Source organism: Brassica napus, chromosome A2, assembly GCF_020379485.1.
Source record: "Brassica napus cultivar Da-Ae chromosome A2, Da-Ae, whole genome shotgun sequence".
NCBI lineage: Eukaryota > Viridiplantae > Streptophyta > Magnoliopsida > Brassicales > Brassicaceae > Brassica > Brassica napus.
The window spans coordinates 22,995,462-23,012,645 of record NC_063435.1 but is presented as its reverse complement, the minus strand read 5'-3'; the positions used below and the strand labels follow the sequence as shown (position 1 = coordinate 23,012,645).

Below are 17,184 nucleotides of genomic sequence, written 5' to 3'. Positions count from 1 at the left end.
AAGGGATCTTAACCCGCTCTGATACCAATTGTAACGGCCCGATCCCCCGGCGTCCCACCGGAGTTATCGAAGGGGCGTTATGGACACATGTCTACTCATTTAGACAACCCTACGTGTCCCGTTACTGGTCCCGAGAGTCGACGGCGCATAACCTTCTTTGAAATACCGTCACACCCACATCCATATACTTCTACTTACAGTCCTGCGCACAGGGAAATGGAAATGGAGGAGTGAGCAACAAGTTACTCAGTGAAGTGGTTCTAGACCAGCCTGCCCGCATGACACTCTATACTACTCTATGCGGGAACTAGGACTGACTAGCCACTACAATCAGGTAATGTATTTTATCATTTCATAACGTCATCAATAATTCCACATTCAATTCCATACATTTATAGCAACCTAGTGATCAATCAATACAATGATCTCACTCATTGCCACACGCGTTAAACCCTAGACTTAGCCGACTCATCTTACCAGACCGACTCGATCCTATGACATCCTTAACACCCCTTACCCAACCATGAACTAAGAACTCTACAATGCACGTTTTTATATCCCGCCTCTCGCGGTTGGCACTCCTTTCTTATCACAGTGGGTAGCTCCCACTAGGCTTCTACCCCATATTCTTGTGGATTCGCCATATCTCCTATGGGTGCTTCCATATTCTTGTGGATTCGCCACATCTCCTATGGATACCTAGCGTGAACTACTGCCACACATACTTTCCTTAGACTTTATATGCTTTCCCCACCCATGCTTACCTTAACATTATTCTTTTATACTTTCACTTATCCTTTCACATCCTTATCACTTTCACTTATCCATTCTCATTCTCATTCACTTTCCTTTTCACTTAGACTCGTACTTGAACTTATTCACTAGACGTCACCCGTTATCGGTGTCACACACAATACACATCACACTCAGGTTTCACTTACAGTATCACTATCAATCAATAGTCATCTATTACCTTAGCATTCATTTCTTACTAACCTTCGTAGCTTTCATTTACAATCAAACTATGGGACTACACAAGCTAATTATACAAGTATCAATTACCAATCAATCATCACCACAACAACTCAATTTAGTTCATTAAGTCCCATTTACAGTATGAGTGTTCTTATGCATCATGATCCATTCATCTATCAACCTAGTAATAATCATGTTCTATCATCATAGCTCTCAAACATGGTCTAATCAAACCTAACTCCAACATAAAGGAGTATACAGAATCATGAGAAAAAGTTGGGTTCAAGACACTCCACCTTAGTCTAGATCTGGATCTGGATACAAGGATGAGAGAAGGTTGAGCTCTGGTCACCACCACCACCACACGGCGCCGGCGAGGAGAGAAAGAGAGTGCGGCGGCGAGGAGAGAGAGAGTGATGGCGAGGAGAGAGAGAGAGCGACGCGCGGGAGAGAGTGAGAGAAGAGAGAGAGGCGGCGCAAGAGAGAAGGGGAGAGAGCTCGACGGCTAGGGTTTCTGGTCTCCGGGAATTCTCTGCAGAGCTTCGCTTCAGTTTCTGAATGAGACAAAAAGGGAGGCTGCATCTCCTTTTTATAGGAAAGGGGAAAGAAAAACCCTTGGTCTTTGCCAAATGGGCCGTAGAGAAGCTCATATTCTTAGAAAAATTTATGGGCCAGGAACCGGGCCGTTACAATCAATTGGTAACAGCGCTGCAGCGCACCGACCCCAACCCCTCCCTTATGAGTTCTCACTAACTCTATAATTAGGTTGTTGGTGGGCCTTGAACCCAGGACCTCACCCTTTAACAGCATTCCCACAGGATAAGCTGTCACCAATTGAACTGCAGATCAATTGGTGACAGTTTGTCATGTGGGAATGCTATAAAGGGTGAGGTCCTGGGTTCGAGGCCCACCAACAACCTAATTATGGAGTTAGTGAGAACTCATAAGGGAGGAGTTGGGGCGGTGCGCTGCAGCGCTGTGAGCCTGGGGCCCAAGGGGCAGATAGTTCCCACGGGGCGGGTTGTCACAAAGAGTTTGGGATATTGTTGAAAAGACATAATCTAATATACAAGTCAACAAACAATGCATAAATTCTTCACAAGATATGTGTTTTGGTTGGCTATACACAACAATATAAAAGGAAAAAAAATGGAAGACGACATGGCAAAGTACCGGAGAGCTCTTCAAGTATTAAAAGAGGAAATTGACAAGGTAGTGCGAAACCGAATCTCTACAATTCGACATATGGGGGATGGGAAGTATGATGAATGTTTCAATTGTGGCTTGTCACAAGATGAGACTCATTTAGTTCATTATGCTAGTTTTTTTTTCTGTAAAACAGGTGTTTTTAAATCAATTTAGCATTAATTCAAAAAAAAAATCTAATATACGGATCATATAACCAATAAACCCAGTACTATTGTTTGAATTTTCACATACCATCATCTAGATTTTTCACATCTTTTCTTTCAATTTATGGGTTTGAAAAAATCGTCACTGCATTTATTATGGAAATTTTAGAAAACTTGTTTATGAACTTTTCAATCACTACGTAAACTTTTTCTATGTTTTATATTTTTTCTGTATAATTTCAAAAATAATTTTCGATGGACCACTCATTATTAAGGGGACAACTCGAATGCATTTTTTGAAATAAAAACTTTATGAATGCTTAATTCCTTCTCATTCCACAAGAAGAAATGAGTATTCCATCTCATTTCATATTATTCCTTGTCATTCCAAAATAAAACAAAATTCATTTGAAAATCATTCCATGTTAAAATAGTTATAGGATAAATAGAACTAGATGTTTTGCCCGCACTTGTTGGCTTAATAATTTTACAAAAAAAATTAATAGATTTATTATCAATTCAAAACCATTAAAATAAATTATTTTCATGCTTTTGAAATATTTGATAATTAATTAATTATTACAATTTTTATATATGATAACTTTTTTTTCTTTTAATAAAATAAATTTTACTACGTAATATACATGGATTTATATTTATTTTAAAAAAATTATAGTGTAAAATATTCTTGGATAACATTATATAGAATCTTTTTAGATAATGATTGATATCAAACTAATGATTTTTTTTTAACTATGGGTAATTATATATATTAATAAATTAAATCATTTATTAAAGGTAATAAATATTTTAAACGCTCTAACATTTAAACTCGAGAGCAAAAAAATTCATTCGCAAATAATATTATTAATATTTTAGAAATCTTTGGCAACTCTTTTCGGAAATTAATAGTGATTTTGACTGTCCAAAAAAATTATCTTAAAAAATAGATGATTCATTCTATCTTATGTGATATATATATTAAAATAGAGATGATTTTATATGACTAAACCAAATATAATATTAACATATATATAATAATATTAGTAAAGTAAATATAATATAAATTTAACTATGATTCTAAATAAATTATCAGCTAAATCATTAGAATTATTTATTAAGATTATGGAAAGCATGACAAATAAACAAAATTACCTAAAATTATGAAGAATATAACAAGTAAGCAAATTCACTTATAACCTAAGTATCATAATAATAAGTGTATATATTAAAATATATTTTCAAAAATAATAGTATATATCAGTTGAATAAGTTAATGTTTATTAATTATTTTAAATATCATGATATATATATTAAAATAAAATTTAGATAATAATAATTAAATTAATGATTTATCCTAAAATCATGGAGAGTATGACATGTAAGAAAATTCACTTCTCAAATAATAGTATAGATTTTAATTCCATTCTCATAACTCATAAGGTATACTTCTCTCTATTCTCTACTCAAGCTCCAATTTCTTAGTAGAGAATAATTCGGATACAAAGAGGTAGAAGACCATCTACCTATCATCTTCTTGTAAGATGAGTTCAATTAAGTGTTTCATCCCTTCATTATTTTAATGCTAATCATATACACTAGTGTTTTCTGCGGAGAGGCGACCGTTTCTTCTTCTCCATTTTTCTCATGTTCATTTCTGCTACCCGCTTGTATTCTTTGTCTGTGTTTTGTGTTTTGTGGTTGTGGTGAGTTGAGTTTGGTTTTTCTTGGGTCAGATCTGATATCTGACGAGCAGATCCGATGATTTTCTGAGAGTTGTTGGCTCCTTGTGGAGTTACAGTTTTGTCGTAAGTTTAGGATCCTTGTGGAGCGACGGCTTTTTGTGTTTTGTTGATTTGCTTAACCTCCTCGACGTTTCGATGGCAGGTTGTTTCATTTTTTTCTTTAATAAGTTAATGATCAATGTTAGGCTATCATATGTCAGAATTGGTGGGAACTTATCTTATAGAGACGGATCCCCAAAATCTAAGTTCTTCTCAAACCGCTACTGTGGATAAAAGAGGAGCCAGTTTCAAGGATATGAGCTTTTGTTTTAACAATTTAGTCCCTGATTTTGGATCTTCCATATCGTTGGCAAACATGCGACATAGCCATGTCATCTTTATGTACCCATTTGTTCATGCTTTTGATGATATTTTGTACACGTCATATTACTCTCACTTGCAAAATAGATCAGAATCGACAAGAAGAGATCATAGTCCTCCTTGGGTCGTCATGTTCTCTTTGGCTGTAACAACTACTCAATGAAGAGGCTAGTCAGTACAGCTTACGCCTTGAGATTTAGTTCAAAAACCAGTATTTTGGTTGATACTGTCTCAATCTTTGGCGGATTCTATCTATATGCTCTTTTGAGCTCTTTATGTCACGTAATGGTGATTTTTTAAAAAGATTTATTTAGCTTTTTTTTAACTGGTTGTTTTTTTTTTTTTTACGACAAAAGGCTAAGAAACTAAGAAGATTTCTGATCCGAGAGCCACCTCGGAGGAACTGAGTCAACATAAACCATAGCAGATGGCGAAGTTCTAGCACCTCGTGCCAGCTTGTCCGCCAGAGTATTTTGCGCCCTTGGTATATGCTGGATAGTAAAGTTGAGAAAGAATTCCTTACATCGCAGAAACTCCTCCATGTGTGTAGTGAACGCCGGCCATTCTGTCGGTGTAGACACCATCTTCACCAATTGAGAACAGTCTGTTGCAAACACCACCTCTGAGATTTGTAGGGTCTTCATGCACTCCATCGCCCATATCAACGCTTCACATTCAGCATGTAAAGGTGATAGACTCCTGCGAATAGACATTGCACCCATCATAGTATCATTTGATCCATCTTTTCTGTAGACCCATCCCTGCCCTGTATAAAGATCATGTTCCTTCCATGCTCCATCTATATAACACTTGTTAACTCCACGTGGAAAATGGGTCTCTGCAATATGTAGAGATTCACGGTTTATAGGTTCTTTTGTCTGGGCTTCAGCCCACAAAACACCTTCTATTTTCGCCATTCGAAGAATATCAAAAGGGGTTTTTATCTGATTCTTAAAAACTTTAGCGTTTCTATTCTTCCAAATATACCACAATATCCATGGAAAATAATTCAAATCTGGTTCCTTAGGTAACCGCCAGAAAAGATAGTCCATATTTGTGAAAAGTGACGGGGTGGGAAAGACACCTGGGCATGAAGGAATATTAGATAAAGCCCACGTTTGTAGTGCTAATGGACACTCGAACAGAACATGATTAATAGATTCTTCCTCTGCACCACATATTTGACATTTCACATCACATTTTCTCCCTCGTGAATGAAGATTCTTGGTTACCGGTTGTTTGAACTTTACATTTTTATGGTTTGAAACTAATCAATACTAAAAAAAAAAATACTAATTTCATTCCATTAATTATCATTCCTTTAATTCTACTTATTCTGTTTATTAACATCTATTGCTTTGGTTGAAGTAAAATTAACTATAGGAAAATTTGTTTATAAATGATGAAAAATTAAATGGATTTTAAAACATATACATATTAAATTATTTTAATTTCTTCCGCACATATGTATATCAGAAATAAGAAAGTTACAAATGTTTTTTTTTTTCTGGAGTCAAAGTTACATACATTCTCTGTAGCGCCATCTTTAACCGAGTCCGATAATAATTACCCGTCTCTGTCCCGTGAACCGGGTCTGTTAAATGCTATAATGGGCCTGGCCCACTAAAGTTCCTTTCTGTATGTAACTCTCGTGTCTACGAATCAGACAAGAAGACTTCGCATTGAGCTCGAGAAGAGAAATGGCGAATCAAACCACAGAGAGCAATCAACTGTCGAATACGCAGACCTACGGCTTCCCGATCTACGCCGCCGACTGGATCCCTGAAGAAACCGTCAGATCGAAAATCGACAAGGATCAGGACAATTCCGAAGACGGCGGCGACGAGTCTTCGTCGTCGTCGACCTCCCGGAGCTGCATCGTTCTGGCCGGAGGAGGTGGAGAGGGAAGAAGCGGGATCAAGAATGTCATCGTAATCTGTCGTGTTGATCTCGACACCAAATCTCTCTCTGAACAACCTGTAAGTAATGCATGTGTATCAGATCTATACATTTTTCAACAAATTTGTATACTTAAGGATCATTTGTTGCAGCTTGGTAGGATTGTGCTTGGTACTGATCTACCTTACAGGATGGCTGTTCATCCTCGTGGAGGTGGTCTTGTTTGCGCATTGCCTAACAGTTGCAAGTGAGTCATCTCATATCCAATGTTAAAGCTTGGAACTTTATTAGGTTTTGCTATTAGAATCTGGGTGATGAGTTTGGAAAGCATGTGTCATTTATGGTTTGGTTAGTAGAGGGAAGTCTCAAGAGATGTGATTGTACTTGTTGATATACAGACGGTTTGATTGGGAGAACATTATGAGTCCAAGAGAGGGTGATCAGGGTGGTGAAGAGGGAGAGGAAGTGATTAAGGAGTTGAAAGACGTTGGACAACAGTTAGCTTTGGCGTTTAGTCAGGAAGGGTCTGTGCTTGCTGCTGGTGGGGAGGTAGGAAAGCTCTTAGATTCTGTCTCTTTTTATGTAACGGAGGGAAGAGACGTTAGTGGTTCTTATGCAATTTTTGTTTTGGTGCAGTACAGGATGGGACTTTGAGGATTTTTGAATGGCCTAGTATGAAAACGATACTTGATGAGTCTAAGGCACATGCATCAGTGAAAAACTTAACTTTCAGGTGTGCTTTCTACTATCAGATAAGGCCACTCGAACAATAATTGTAGAACAAGTTGCCTGCTTCTGATATTTTTTCGTTTTGCAGTGAAAGTGGTAAGTTTCTTGTATCGCTTGGAGGTCCACTTTGTCGGGTTTGGGACGTAAAGGCTTCTGCTGCCATTGCCAGTCTATCAAAAGAGAAGGTGAGTGGGGTTTTGCTATTTGTATCTCTTAACTTTGTGTACAAACTTCCAACATTATTTGTATCAAATGTAATGAGTTTTATATTGTATGCAGGATGAGATGTTTGCCTACTGCAGATTCTCCGTCGACAATGCAGGCAATGAAGTTCTTTACATTGCTGCAAACACTGGTAAACTTACATCCTGACAGTGCAAGAACATATGATCCTTGATACATTTTTATATGTCAGAGCTAGCGATCACAACTGATCTGTTTTGTTGCGTAGAACGTGGTGGGAGTGTAATAACATGGGATACAGCAACATGGAAAAGAAGACGTTCAAAGCTTATGAAAAACTACTCTATATCCGCCTTTAATGTGTCAGCTGATGGGAAGCTTCTTGCACTGTAAGTCTTATCTTTTCTACGCACTGTTGTGACCAAACCGATAGAACTAATACTAATACTTATTCTAGTTGTGGTTGTCATAACTTTTCTCTTTAATGCCAGTGGAAACATGGAAGGAGATGTTTTGATAATTGATTCAACTAAAATGAAGACTCACCAATTGGTCAAGAAAGCTCATCTCGGTTTGGTCACCGCACTGACTTTCTCCCCTGATTCAAGGTGTCTTTCTATACTCACTAAGTATCTATCTTTCACTGCACAGCTACGGATTCAATGATCATGCTGAAGAAATGAACTCACTATCTGGACTTGGTCTTGCAGGTGCTTAGTGTCAGTATCTTTTGACTCAAGGGCAAAGCTAACTGTCATTGAAAAAACGGCTGAAAAACGTAAGTATATTTATGATTAATCTTCTTCTCTCCATCGTACTACTTTACCCAAACTTAACCAAAACTGTACCAAGAATACAATTCACAGACTAAGTTATAAAGATATTTCTAGAAACCTAACGCTTTGTGTTTGTGAATGAAATTGCAGAGGGAGTAAACTGGCTGGTGATGTTGTTGTTGTGCGTGTTGCTATACGTGGTTTCCTATTATTTCTTGATGGCAAAGGGGATCATAGGTAAAGAAAATAGCCTCTAAGTGACCCCACAAGACGATACATCCGAATGGCTTGAACCCCAACATATCATATGCACTCTTTTTTTTTCAGCCATAGCTTTTTTGCGTTTGTGTTGTGAGAAAATTCGAAGGAGTTCTTTTTCTTCACCTTTAAGAGAAACTTGAATGCTTTTATACATCCAAATAATGTAAACTATCATTGTAAGCAGTAAACTACGATATCATATCCGTCAACAAGGCTCTTTTATGTTTCTCACTGATCTTAAACATTAAGCAAACATTACTTTTGGGGAAAAAACTTCCATCTTTTTTCTTTGATTTAATAGCATAACAATAATTATTACAATGTTCGAAGACTGAATAAACCACAAAGAGAAAAATAAAATAAAAGTGGGAGCTTGTATATATATTGACAATTCACACAGGTTAGCATGTAACCTTTCTTCTTTTTTCTGTGATTAGATTATTGGAAAAAGCAAATTAAATAAGAACGGATTTAAGATTACTGGCGCTTCCTTTGGTAGAGAGAATAACCAACGAGCGCAGACATCAAGAATGTCCATAGTACCTGTGTTTCCACCATATGTGTTACTTCTAATCATACATTTAATAAACCAAAAAGATTGTATTTAGTCTTTTAAACACGATTAACTTTTGATGCCATACCGTATTGATGGTGTGCCAACGTTCGAGTCGTTTTATTCTTGACTGCATATCGTCCAAAACGTTGTCTATGGAAGAACCATCTCTTCTTGGTGACGCTTCCGACGCACTGTTACTACTTCCCTTCAAAAATGGCAATGAGAAGAACCCCATTTTAGAGACAGAGAACCCAGAATAATGGGAGGAGAGGAGAGGAGATAAAGCAGAGACTATTTGATTACCTGAGACTGTATGAATTCCACAAGTTCTTGCAACCGCGCTGCTTGTTGTGTATGGATTCCACTTGAACTTCTCTGAACTGGTGGTAGTCTTTCCAAAACTATTTGAAGGTAACTCTTCATTCAAGAAAACAAGAGGGAATAAGAGACTAATTATGCGTAACATGCAAGTAAATGAAGAAAGAAATGGAACCTTTGTTGTGTATGAACCATCCAGTTTGAGAGCTGAACCAGCAGCAGTCACAGCTTTTTTGTTTACGCCTTTGATCTGTATGTATGGACTTGGCACATCTTGGAGATGATCAACCTCAATCAGAATCTTCAATAGCCAAAAACAATTAAGAGAGGGTGACTTATTTGGACCATATTCATCTCCAAAAGCTTGTTTCGCACTTTCAAACAAGATACTTACCTTTCCGTCTTGGTAAATAAAGGCAGAGGCTTCGATATACGCCACTGCTTGATACCTGAAACGAAAAATAGAGCATATATAGATCATCTCATGGAATGTGATAACAGAAAAACTATTGAGGATGACTGATATAAAACACTTGTTTGATGTCTTGCTCACCCGAGATTAAGAAGACCAGCCACAGTACTTACGCTAATGTCAAAATCTACTTTGGGCTGGACGATGAAGTTCCCTTCCCTAATTGGCTGTCACATAGTAAAAGAGAGTCATGAGACATAATTAATAAACTCACTGATGAACAAAACATAATCATGAAACTAGAGATTAATAGCATACCTCACGTATAAGCACAGCAAACCTGCCCTCGCAGATTCTAACGCGTATGCAGTCACTATCTGACAGCTGCCCATTGGCGGGAAGCCCAGATAGCCTGAAATATATATCGATAAAATTCTGAACGGAGCTGCAGAATTTTGTGGAATCAAGGATACTGAGAATATCCTGATATGGAACCTTATCAATGACATGACGAGTCGTGAGTGAGTAAGCTAGGTCTATGCAAACTCAGAATGTGTTATATTTATCCCTTACCTGTTTATTGCTTTTCAAAACAAACAAAGAGCTCTCGGGAGAGAAAACTGGATCAAAATCATTTCGAATCTTGACCTGCATTATTGGGAAATGTAAGGAGGCAGAGATCATCACTTCTATAGAACCGAGAGTGTTTTCTTTTTCTTTTCATAAGCTAATCGCAATCACAAAAAAAAAAAGACTACAAACAAAGAGTAGAGCACAATTTAGGTAGGTGAAATCTAGAGTCTCAAGTGTACTCACGTGTGCATGCACTAGGTGTGGCTCAATATGTTGCTGGAACATTGGAAATACGGTCATCATTATTTCATTTTGAGACATGAAACACCCGACTCGGCTCTTATCCCTTTGGACTCTGGAAATAAGATGTGAATGAACACCTCCCACCTGTTTCATGTATCGTAAGAAAATTACTCGGTTCTTGATAAGAAAACAAGACGAATGGAAGAAAAGGAACAATGAAGCAGAAAAGAATCTTACAACAGCAACCCAAAGGTCCAAAGATTGTCTGATTTCTGGATGCAGCGCATAAACCCCCTCGAAGATGATCTAAACAGCAATGATATGTCAAAATAATCTAATAACTACGGTTGAAATGAAAACAAAGGTAACAACCATTTTGAAAGAGAAAATATCACATGATCAAAATATCATATGAGAAGAGTAGGATCACTAACCACACCACACTCTTCAGAAACTTCAAGTTCCTTAAAGCCACATCTGGTACCAGTCTCCAGGTCAAATACAGGCAATTTTGTTCTTCGACTGTTCGTTATGTCAGCAATGTTCTGCAAATGAAGTAGAGAGAGATTTTTAAATCCAATAAAACTAACCCAAACGCTAACGAGGATATTACCTTATACTTTAATATTCCCAAACCAAAGCGTTACCTTTGAGAGCAAAGGCAGGTCAAGGGAACTAAAGTCATCATGCTTGAAATCTTTGACTTGCTCAGACTTGAAGTAACTTTCAAGGGAAACCACTTCACATCCAACTATATTTGCCATTTTATGAGCCAAGCTAGTCTTACCAGACCCACTAGGACCGCCTTCAATGAAAGCATTGTGACAAACATAGTGTAAGAAATAGATTTTCGGCTCAACCTTAAAAGTAAAACGATATAAACAGCGAACAAGAAATGTTACCTATTCCCACAATAACAGGTGGTCCTTTATTTTCCAACAGCGCCTGAAACAATAATCACAAGCAAAACAGCCCTTACTAGAAAGAGCGCAGTCTTTGCGGTGGAAATAATATCTGCAAGAGGAAGCAGCTATTCTACTTAAAAGATAGAGATTCCTCCTATCTCTTACCTGTATTGCTTGAACGGAAAGAAGCAACCCTCTGTCCAAGTCGTATGAATCAGGCATAGGAACAAGTCGTATATTTTCCCTGAAAGAGGAATCTGTGGCTGCTTGATGAGAAAGTCTAAGCATAAATGCAACGATAATGCTACTGGTACACATTATATAAGACACAACACTAATATCCATCTTAAAAGAAAGACGAACATACCTACACCAGAGCTTACTGAATGAGGTGCATCAAAAGAGGTGAAATGCCAAGTTGCAACCATTGGTTCCATTTGAGATTTGGTCGGAGATCGGGTCCAAGGCTGCGATAAATCCTCAAGGCGGGTGACAATGTTTGGGGTAGTTCGGATCGGTTTTGGTGCAACAATTTGCTTCTCCTGGTTAACGGTTACAGGAGACTGCTGCAAAAGTGGAGGTGTATTCAAGCGTGGGACACCTACAACAAGGGTTAGCTTGCAGAATTAATATTATGTTACACTGAAAAACATAAGAAATGAAACATAGTGGAACAAGCATGCTTTATCGATATTCACTGACCTTTACTTTCAAGGATCAATTCCAGGTATGATTTGGTGATCCAGGGCCCACTAATACCCATTCTCAGAGCTTCAGCTCCCACACTCTACATGGGAAACATCTATTAAACATATATAGCAAAATGGAGACTGATGAAAAGCGAGATTCAATTGCTAGTGACAATAATGCTTTCTAAGAACTTTTCTGCATTGAAGATTGATGTATTGTTTTAAGAAAGAATAGACGGTTATTACCTTCCTATCTGTCCCTCTCAGTACCAGAAAAGTCTCTCCAAGAGTATCAATCGTTTCACGTGACAGGGATAAATTACCATAGCTCACAGCAGTTGAAGCTCGCTTATAACTCACTACAACATTGTAGCCTAAAGCTAGCAACCCTCCAAGTGTCATCCGTCCAACCTGCTAGACAATAGCAACCAAGTCACATAGAGAAAAGTTGCGAGGAGTATCTTTGAAAAGGATATGTTCAAGCTTGCTATCAGAACCAGATTCCTTAAATATAGCCATGCTTTTAAGGAGAGACTATCAGAAATTAACAAAACCTAGGAAAATACTGTACCAGAAACCATAAACATCGTAATTCTACATCACTCAATCCCTACTGTTATCCTTTCCACCAAGAATAAGAGCTAAACATAACTTTTCCATAGTGATTTATAGAATTAGAAAGAAGGAAACACCAAACACAGTAGTTGCATGTATTAACTTACCTCAAACTCAGCTTTCGGCCGGATGATGAAATGCTTGTCGACAATTCTTTGGTCCCCAAGCGAGAGATAGTACCGTATACCAGCTTGACGAACTTTTATCCAGTCATTTATACGCGCCTCTTCGTTTGCAGAAGGCGGTCTGAGGTACATCTCAATAAAACTGAAAGTAGCACCAGGGAAACCATGTTAGCATGCATATGAAGATCCAGTAAAAAGCTTAAACCATTCCTACATGCTAGAAGAATCCTTCTTACTTATCCTTCTGGACTTCACTTCCTTGAGCAAAAGAAGTTACTATCTGTTACATGAACTGTAGTTAAGTGGTTGACATTATTATATAAATCTAGAGTGAAGCTGGAAAATTTAGCAATCGAAAGAAACTACAGACCTCACTTTTGCATTTCAGTTTGTATATGGCTTCCCGAAATGATGAAACAAAACTGTTGTTGATTCTGATCTGCACACTCGCAACAAACAAATAAGTCAAACTTCTGAACACATAAAGAGAAGGAAAAGAAGAAGAAAAAACAACCTGCGCATGATGAAGGTCTGGCTCAATATGCTTTCTAAACAATGGGAAGATGCTGTCGATAAGATAATCAAGCGAACACGAATCCCCAATATCATAACGGACTTTAGAGAGGAGGCTAAAGTGAACGCCACCAACCTAATCAACAGAGAGAGTAAAGAAAAAGAATATGCTCATTTCCTTATAGTTTAGCATATCAGTGAATGTGAGAATCTTACCACTGCAACCCGAATATCCAACAAGGAGCGCAATCTAGCATGAAGGGCATACGTCCCATCAACAATAACCTACAATAAACCACAGCCAAAAGAACATAACAGCCATACCTAAACCATACCCTGTGTTTTAAATGGCGCATGGCGCTCTAAGGCGAGGAGGTTGGAGCCATGCGCCTTGCGCCATGGCGCTCCAAGGCGCTCGCCTTATGGTTAGGATGCATTCAAACGTGGTTTAGTTATATACAGCTTTAGAGGAACTTAGATATGCATTGATAGATGTTCTTAGGTTAGAAGTGTATGTGTTAGCTATAGACGTGTAACTATTTCTATGGTTACGTACAAAAGATAGTTATAGAGTAGACTCGTATATAAAACTAGTACAGTCAGCTATACCAAACTGTCTTATTTATACACACTAATATAGTCAGCAACGAGTTAGTCATGCACACTAATATAGTCAGCTATGTACACATATATAAACCCCAAAACACCAAAACAAAGAACTTGAAACTAGAAAACTAAATTCAATTGCTCAAATCCAACAAAACCTGTAACTCTGAAGATCTAAGCATTATGTTTTAAGGATATTTAAATGGTCGACAGAGTAGTGATAGAGTTCCAAGATGTTTTAAGGGTTCCGTCAAAGTAGTGTTTTAGGAAACTACAAGGCGCGCCTTAAGGGGTTCAAAGGCGCTTATATTTAAGCCAATGGCGCACCATGGCGAGCGCCTTGAGGAACTAGGGCTCGCCTTAGAGGACTGAGGCCTTAGGACCATCGCCCCGGTGCGCCTTGCGCCTTGGCGCAAAAGGCGATCGCCTTTTAAAACACAGGGTCCATACCCAAAAATAACATTTTCTGACTTACCACTCCAGATGATGCCTTCACCATCTTCGTGTCAACACGCCTCTTCTGCTGGAAATCAAACACCGGAACAAGAGTATCTTTCCCTTTGATCAAATCCTATTCACAGTGTCAGTAAGAGAAAAATTACTCAACCTAAGTCAATCTACAGAGTTTTAATCAAAGTTAAGAATCAAAATACCTCCAGATTCTGAACTAACGCATCAAAATCTAACGTTTCCAATTCATTTCCATCGTCCACACTGTCACGGTAATCCTCCATGGCAATCACAGGACATCCAATCACAGATGCAACTTTCTCTGCCAAGCTTTCATACACACACACACACAAAAATAAAACTGAAATCAAGCTTGACTACTACTATATAACACCTTCCAACCTAAAGAGGATCGCTACCTAGTTTTACCGGAGCCGCTAGGTCCACCTATACCAACCGTAACAATGCCGTCCTTCTTCTCTCTGAGTTCTTGAATCGACTTAACCAACAGGTAATAGCCATGATCGAAGGCCTAACAAAAGCAGTTATCAACCTCCGATGACTATTCGAAAACTAGGAGGAGATTGAAGAATCGAAGCGTACCACATGAAGAGGAAGAGATTGGAGAATCGAAGAAGAGGATGAGGATGAAGTAGAAGGCTGCTGCTGGAAGAAATCGCGTCCTCCCTCTTGGAAGACTCGCTGAACAACCTCGTCGTCCATAGGGCGATGATCGGAGCAATCGAGGAAGAGAGTCGAGTCGGATCGAAAGGGGGTGAGATCGAGTAAACGGTAAACAATTAAAAGGGAAAAACAAAAAATCAGAATGAATTCAACTTCTCTTTTGCTTTTTTTATTTATTTATTTATTTATTTGTTTATTAATTTTGTTGGTTTTTATCCTTTGCTTTTGTGTTTTTGAGGAACACTTTGCTTGCAAGCATGAAGTCTCCCGCTTTGTTCTTCCTTCCCCGTCTGGGCTTCGACTCTACGAGGACTCGAGTGCCCCCAGAAAAATTATAACTGAATTTAATGTAGGTTTTATTATTTTCAAAATTAAATATTTCATTTTGTCTGGTTTTTAGATGGTTGACGAAAGGAAATTATATACTCTGTAAATAACTATTTATTGATTAAATTAAATACAAACCTCTATCTATTATTTTTAGTTTTAATTAGATAAATGTTTTATTTGTTTTAATAAATTTTTACTACTATTCGTATATTTATATTTAAGTTTTGGTTTTAAAGTAAGATCCGTCGGATTCGTTAATTTAATATCTGAATCCGGATTTGTGGATTCCGGATATCCGTCTAGATATTACATTACCCGAAGATATCTGGATCCGTAAAAATAATTAAAAAATATTTTTTATAAATTACTAAATAATACTTAATTCAAATATTAATTTAATATTTATATATATATGCGTATAATATTTTAAAAATTAAAATATAATATTATAAGACTAATTTATGTATTAATATTAATATATCAAATATAAATATCAATGAAATTTAAAGATTTAATATATTTTAAAAATACCGATCCGGATATCCAGATCAAAAAATTAAGATATCCGGATTTGGTTTTGACGGATCTAAGATTTTACTATTCTGATTCGAATCCGGACACTCCAGATATCGTATATTTGGAGGTAGATCGAATCCGGATCCCAGATAACTACTATTCGTATATTTATATTTAAATTTAAGTTTTGGTTTTAAAGTAAGATGCTATAACTTAAGTTTAAGCTGAAGTTATTGGTTGGTGAATATTTTAATAGATTTGAAAATCTAAACTAAATATAGTGTTATTGTATCTATTATTTTAAAATTTGTATTGGAAAATCTAAACTACATCAAGTGTTATTGGTTTTATGATTTATAAATTCTAATATAAATCAAGTGCTTTTCAATCATATGATTTATGAATGTAATTGATTTTATAATGTATTTGAATGGATTTGTATAGATTTTTTTTGTTAAAAATACAAAGATTCAAATCCGAGGAAAAACCTCCGGATTTGTAAATACTAATCCGAAAAAATTTGAAAATCTGTATATTTTACTTAGATTTGTAAATACTATATGAATTTCTAAATCAATCAAAATATATAAACCAATACACCTCTTAAATCATTTATTAAAGAACATAAATAAGTATATTAAACGAAAATTGATATTATATGTCAAATATATTACGTAAAAATAGGTATTTTGTCGAATACTTCGACAGTATAAATCTAACTATTGATAGCTAGTTAAGAAAAAAAATTGCTAGATAGTAGCAAAAAAATTAAATTTGTGTTTTATGTTGCTTTTAGTAGGCGTGGAACGGATCCGGATATCGAGAAATCTAGGGTATCCGGATCCGGATATGAATCCGTCGAATTCGTTAATTTAATATCTGAATCTGGATTCGTGGCTTCTGGATATCCGTCTAGATATTACATTACCCGAAGATATTCGGAACCGTAAAAATAATTAAAAAATAATTTTTTTATAAATTATTAAATAATACTTAAATCAAATATTAATTTAAGATATATATATGTGTGTGTGTGTGTAATATTTTAAAAATTAAAATATAATATTATAAGACTAAATTATGTATAAATAATAATATATCAAATATAAATATCAATGAAATTTAAAGATTTAATATATTTTAAAAATATCGATCCGGATATCCGAATCTAAAAATTAAGATATCCGGATTTAGTTTTGACGGATCCAAGATTTTATTATTTGGATTCGGATCTGGACACTCCAGATATCCTATTTTTGGAGAGGATCCGGAACGGATCTTAGATCGAATCTGGATCCCGGATAATAATCTCCGGCCTAGCTTTTAGGAGACAACAATTGGTTCTCATTCTTAAACGGTGTTGAATATG

The 17,184-nt window shown here is 36.7% G+C and overlaps 2 protein-coding genes across 5 annotated transcripts; one reads left to right on the top strand and one right to left on the bottom strand.

Annotated features, from left to right (window-relative positions):
• Nucleotides 1-6,086: 6,086 nt before the first annotated feature.
• Nucleotides 6,087-8,507, top strand: LOC106388843 (SEC12-like protein 2). The gene is made up of 10 exons (XM_013829013.3): nt 6,087-6,411; nt 6,484-6,578; nt 6,730-6,880; nt 6,973-7,064; nt 7,149-7,245; nt 7,340-7,415; nt 7,512-7,632; nt 7,735-7,851; nt 7,954-8,021; nt 8,170-8,507. Exons 1-10 carry the CDS (start codon nt 6,133-6,135, stop codon nt 8,274-8,276), a joined length of 1,203 nt encoding a protein of 400 aa, XP_013684467.1. The 5' UTR covers nt 6,087-6,132; the 3' UTR covers nt 8,277-8,507.
• A 32-nt stretch (nt 8,508-8,539) lies between these two features.
• On the bottom strand, nt 8,540-15,269 carry BNAA02G26900D. Of its 4 annotated transcripts, none has more exons than XM_013828977.3 (26): nt 14,889-15,269; nt 14,705-14,817; nt 14,489-14,615; nt 14,311-14,406; nt 13,446-13,514; nt 13,231-13,365; nt 13,087-13,155; nt 12,953-12,996; nt 12,699-12,858; nt 12,223-12,390; nt 11,990-12,074; nt 11,655-11,888; nt 11,453-11,550; nt 11,285-11,327; nt 11,030-11,187; nt 10,817-10,927; nt 10,620-10,688; nt 10,383-10,526; nt 10,140-10,214; nt 9,885-10,061; nt 9,708-9,793; nt 9,549-9,603; nt 9,330-9,455; nt 9,140-9,253; nt 8,922-9,041; nt 8,540-8,823 (listed from the first exon to the last, which is right to left on the bottom strand). In XM_013828977.3, the coding sequence occupies exons 1-26, from the start codon at nt 15,006-15,008 to the stop codon at nt 8,758-8,760; spliced, it is 2,862 nt and encodes a 953-aa protein (XP_013684431.1). In that variant the 5' UTR covers nt 15,009-15,269; the 3' UTR covers nt 8,540-8,757. The 4 variants fall into 4 exon arrangements, with proteins under 4 accessions (XP_013684431.1, XP_013684446.1, XP_013684438.1 ...); XM_013828992.3 differs by having other exon boundaries at nt 11,453-11,544; nt 14,889-15,268; XM_013828984.3 differs by having other exon boundaries at nt 12,223-12,387; nt 14,889-15,268.
• Between the last annotated feature and the right edge of the window lie 1,915 nt (nt 15,270-17,184).

Bases quoted from the DNA above. Each gene is read 5' to 3' on its own strand.
- LOC106388843 (XM_013829013.3), top strand. From the start codon at position 6,133: ATGGCGAATCAAACCACAGAGAGCAATCAACTGTCGAATACGCAGACC. The intron at 6,412-6,483 runs GTAAGTAATGCA...CATTTGTTGCAG, and splicing joins AATCTCTCTCTGAACAACCT to CTTGGTAGGATTGTGCTTGG. The intron at 7,633-7,734 runs GTAAGTCTTATC...CTTTAATGCCAG, and splicing joins GATGGGAAGCTTCTTGCACT to TGGAAACATGGAAGGAGATG.
- BNAA02G26900D (XM_013828977.3), bottom strand. From the start codon at position 15,008: ATGGACGACGAGGTTGTTCAGCGAGTCTTCCAAGAGGGAGGACGCGAT. The intron at 14,407-14,488 runs GTATTTTGATTC...CACTGTGAATAG, and splicing joins CGTTAGTTCAGAATCTGGAG to GATTTGATCAAAGGGAAAGA. The intron at 13,366-13,445 runs GTAAGATTCTCA...TCTGTTGATTAG, and splicing joins TGGATATTCGGGTTGCAGTG to GTTGGTGGCGTTCACTTTAG.